General features: G+C 34.5%; 1 protein-coding gene across 1 annotated transcript in view; it reads right to left on the bottom strand.

Moving 5' to 3' along the window:
• The window catches only part of HELRODRAFT_192698 (hypothetical protein), a gene marked incomplete at its 3' end in the record, with an annotated part of 2,340 nt that continues 1,496 nt past the window's right edge, over nucleotides 1-844 (bottom strand). Inside the window, exon 5 of the mRNA XM_009023542.1 lies at nucleotides 1-360. Coding sequence (XP_009021790.1) covers nucleotides 1-360 — 360 coding nt within the window. The remainder of the gene's footprint in view (nucleotides 361-844) is intronic.

Here is an 844-nt window from a genome sequence, read left to right as displayed (position 1 = left end):
TTAGTGAGTTAGATCCAGAAAAGATCTGGCATCAATTTGGTTTGGATCCGGTATAGATCCTGCATAAATTCGGTATAGAATCTGAAAAAGATCCAGTATAGATCCGGTATAAATTCTGAAAAGATCCGGTATAGATTCGGTATAGAACCCGAAAAGATCCAGTATAGATCTGGTATAAATTCCGAAAAGATCCGGTATAGATTCGGTATAGAACCCAAAAAAATCCAGCATAAATCCGGTATAGTACAAATCCCGAAAAGATCCGGTATAGATTCGGTATAGAACCCGGTTTCGAATATAAAGAGACTCCAACGTATGGCATACGCTAAGGTTTGTTTGTGACAGGTTATTTCCTGCTGCCTGAGTTGAATGCTAATGTACGTTAATTAACATTAAGAAAAATAGCGCTATAAAAATATTGTGAATGAACGAATGAATGAATGAATGTATGAATGAACGAACGAATAAATGATTAAAAGAATGATTGATTGATACATTTACTAACGAGTATAGGTGGGATTTTCTGACGGTCATCATCATCATCATCATCATTCATACTGCCACTACTCATGTCTACCCATAGAATCCTGGTAGTGATATTGTTGATGTTGATGATGATGATGTTATTGATGATGATGATGATGTTGTTGTTGTTGATGATGATGATGATGTTATTGATGATGATGATGATGTTATTGATGATGATGTTGTTGTTGATGATGATGATGTTGTTGATGATGATGATGTTGTTGTTGATGATGATGATGATGTTATTGATGATGATGATAAAAAATGAAGAACAGCGTTGATGAAAATGATGTTCGCATTGAAACGAGATAAATAT

The sequence above is a fragment of the Helobdella robusta genome (assembly GCF_000326865.2).
Source record: "Helobdella robusta unplaced genomic scaffold HELROscaffold_37, whole genome shotgun sequence".
In the NCBI taxonomy this organism is placed as follows: Eukaryota; Metazoa; Annelida; class Clitellata; order Rhynchobdellida; family Glossiphoniidae; genus Helobdella; species Helobdella robusta.
This window is presented reverse-complemented; position numbering and strand designations above follow the sequence as displayed.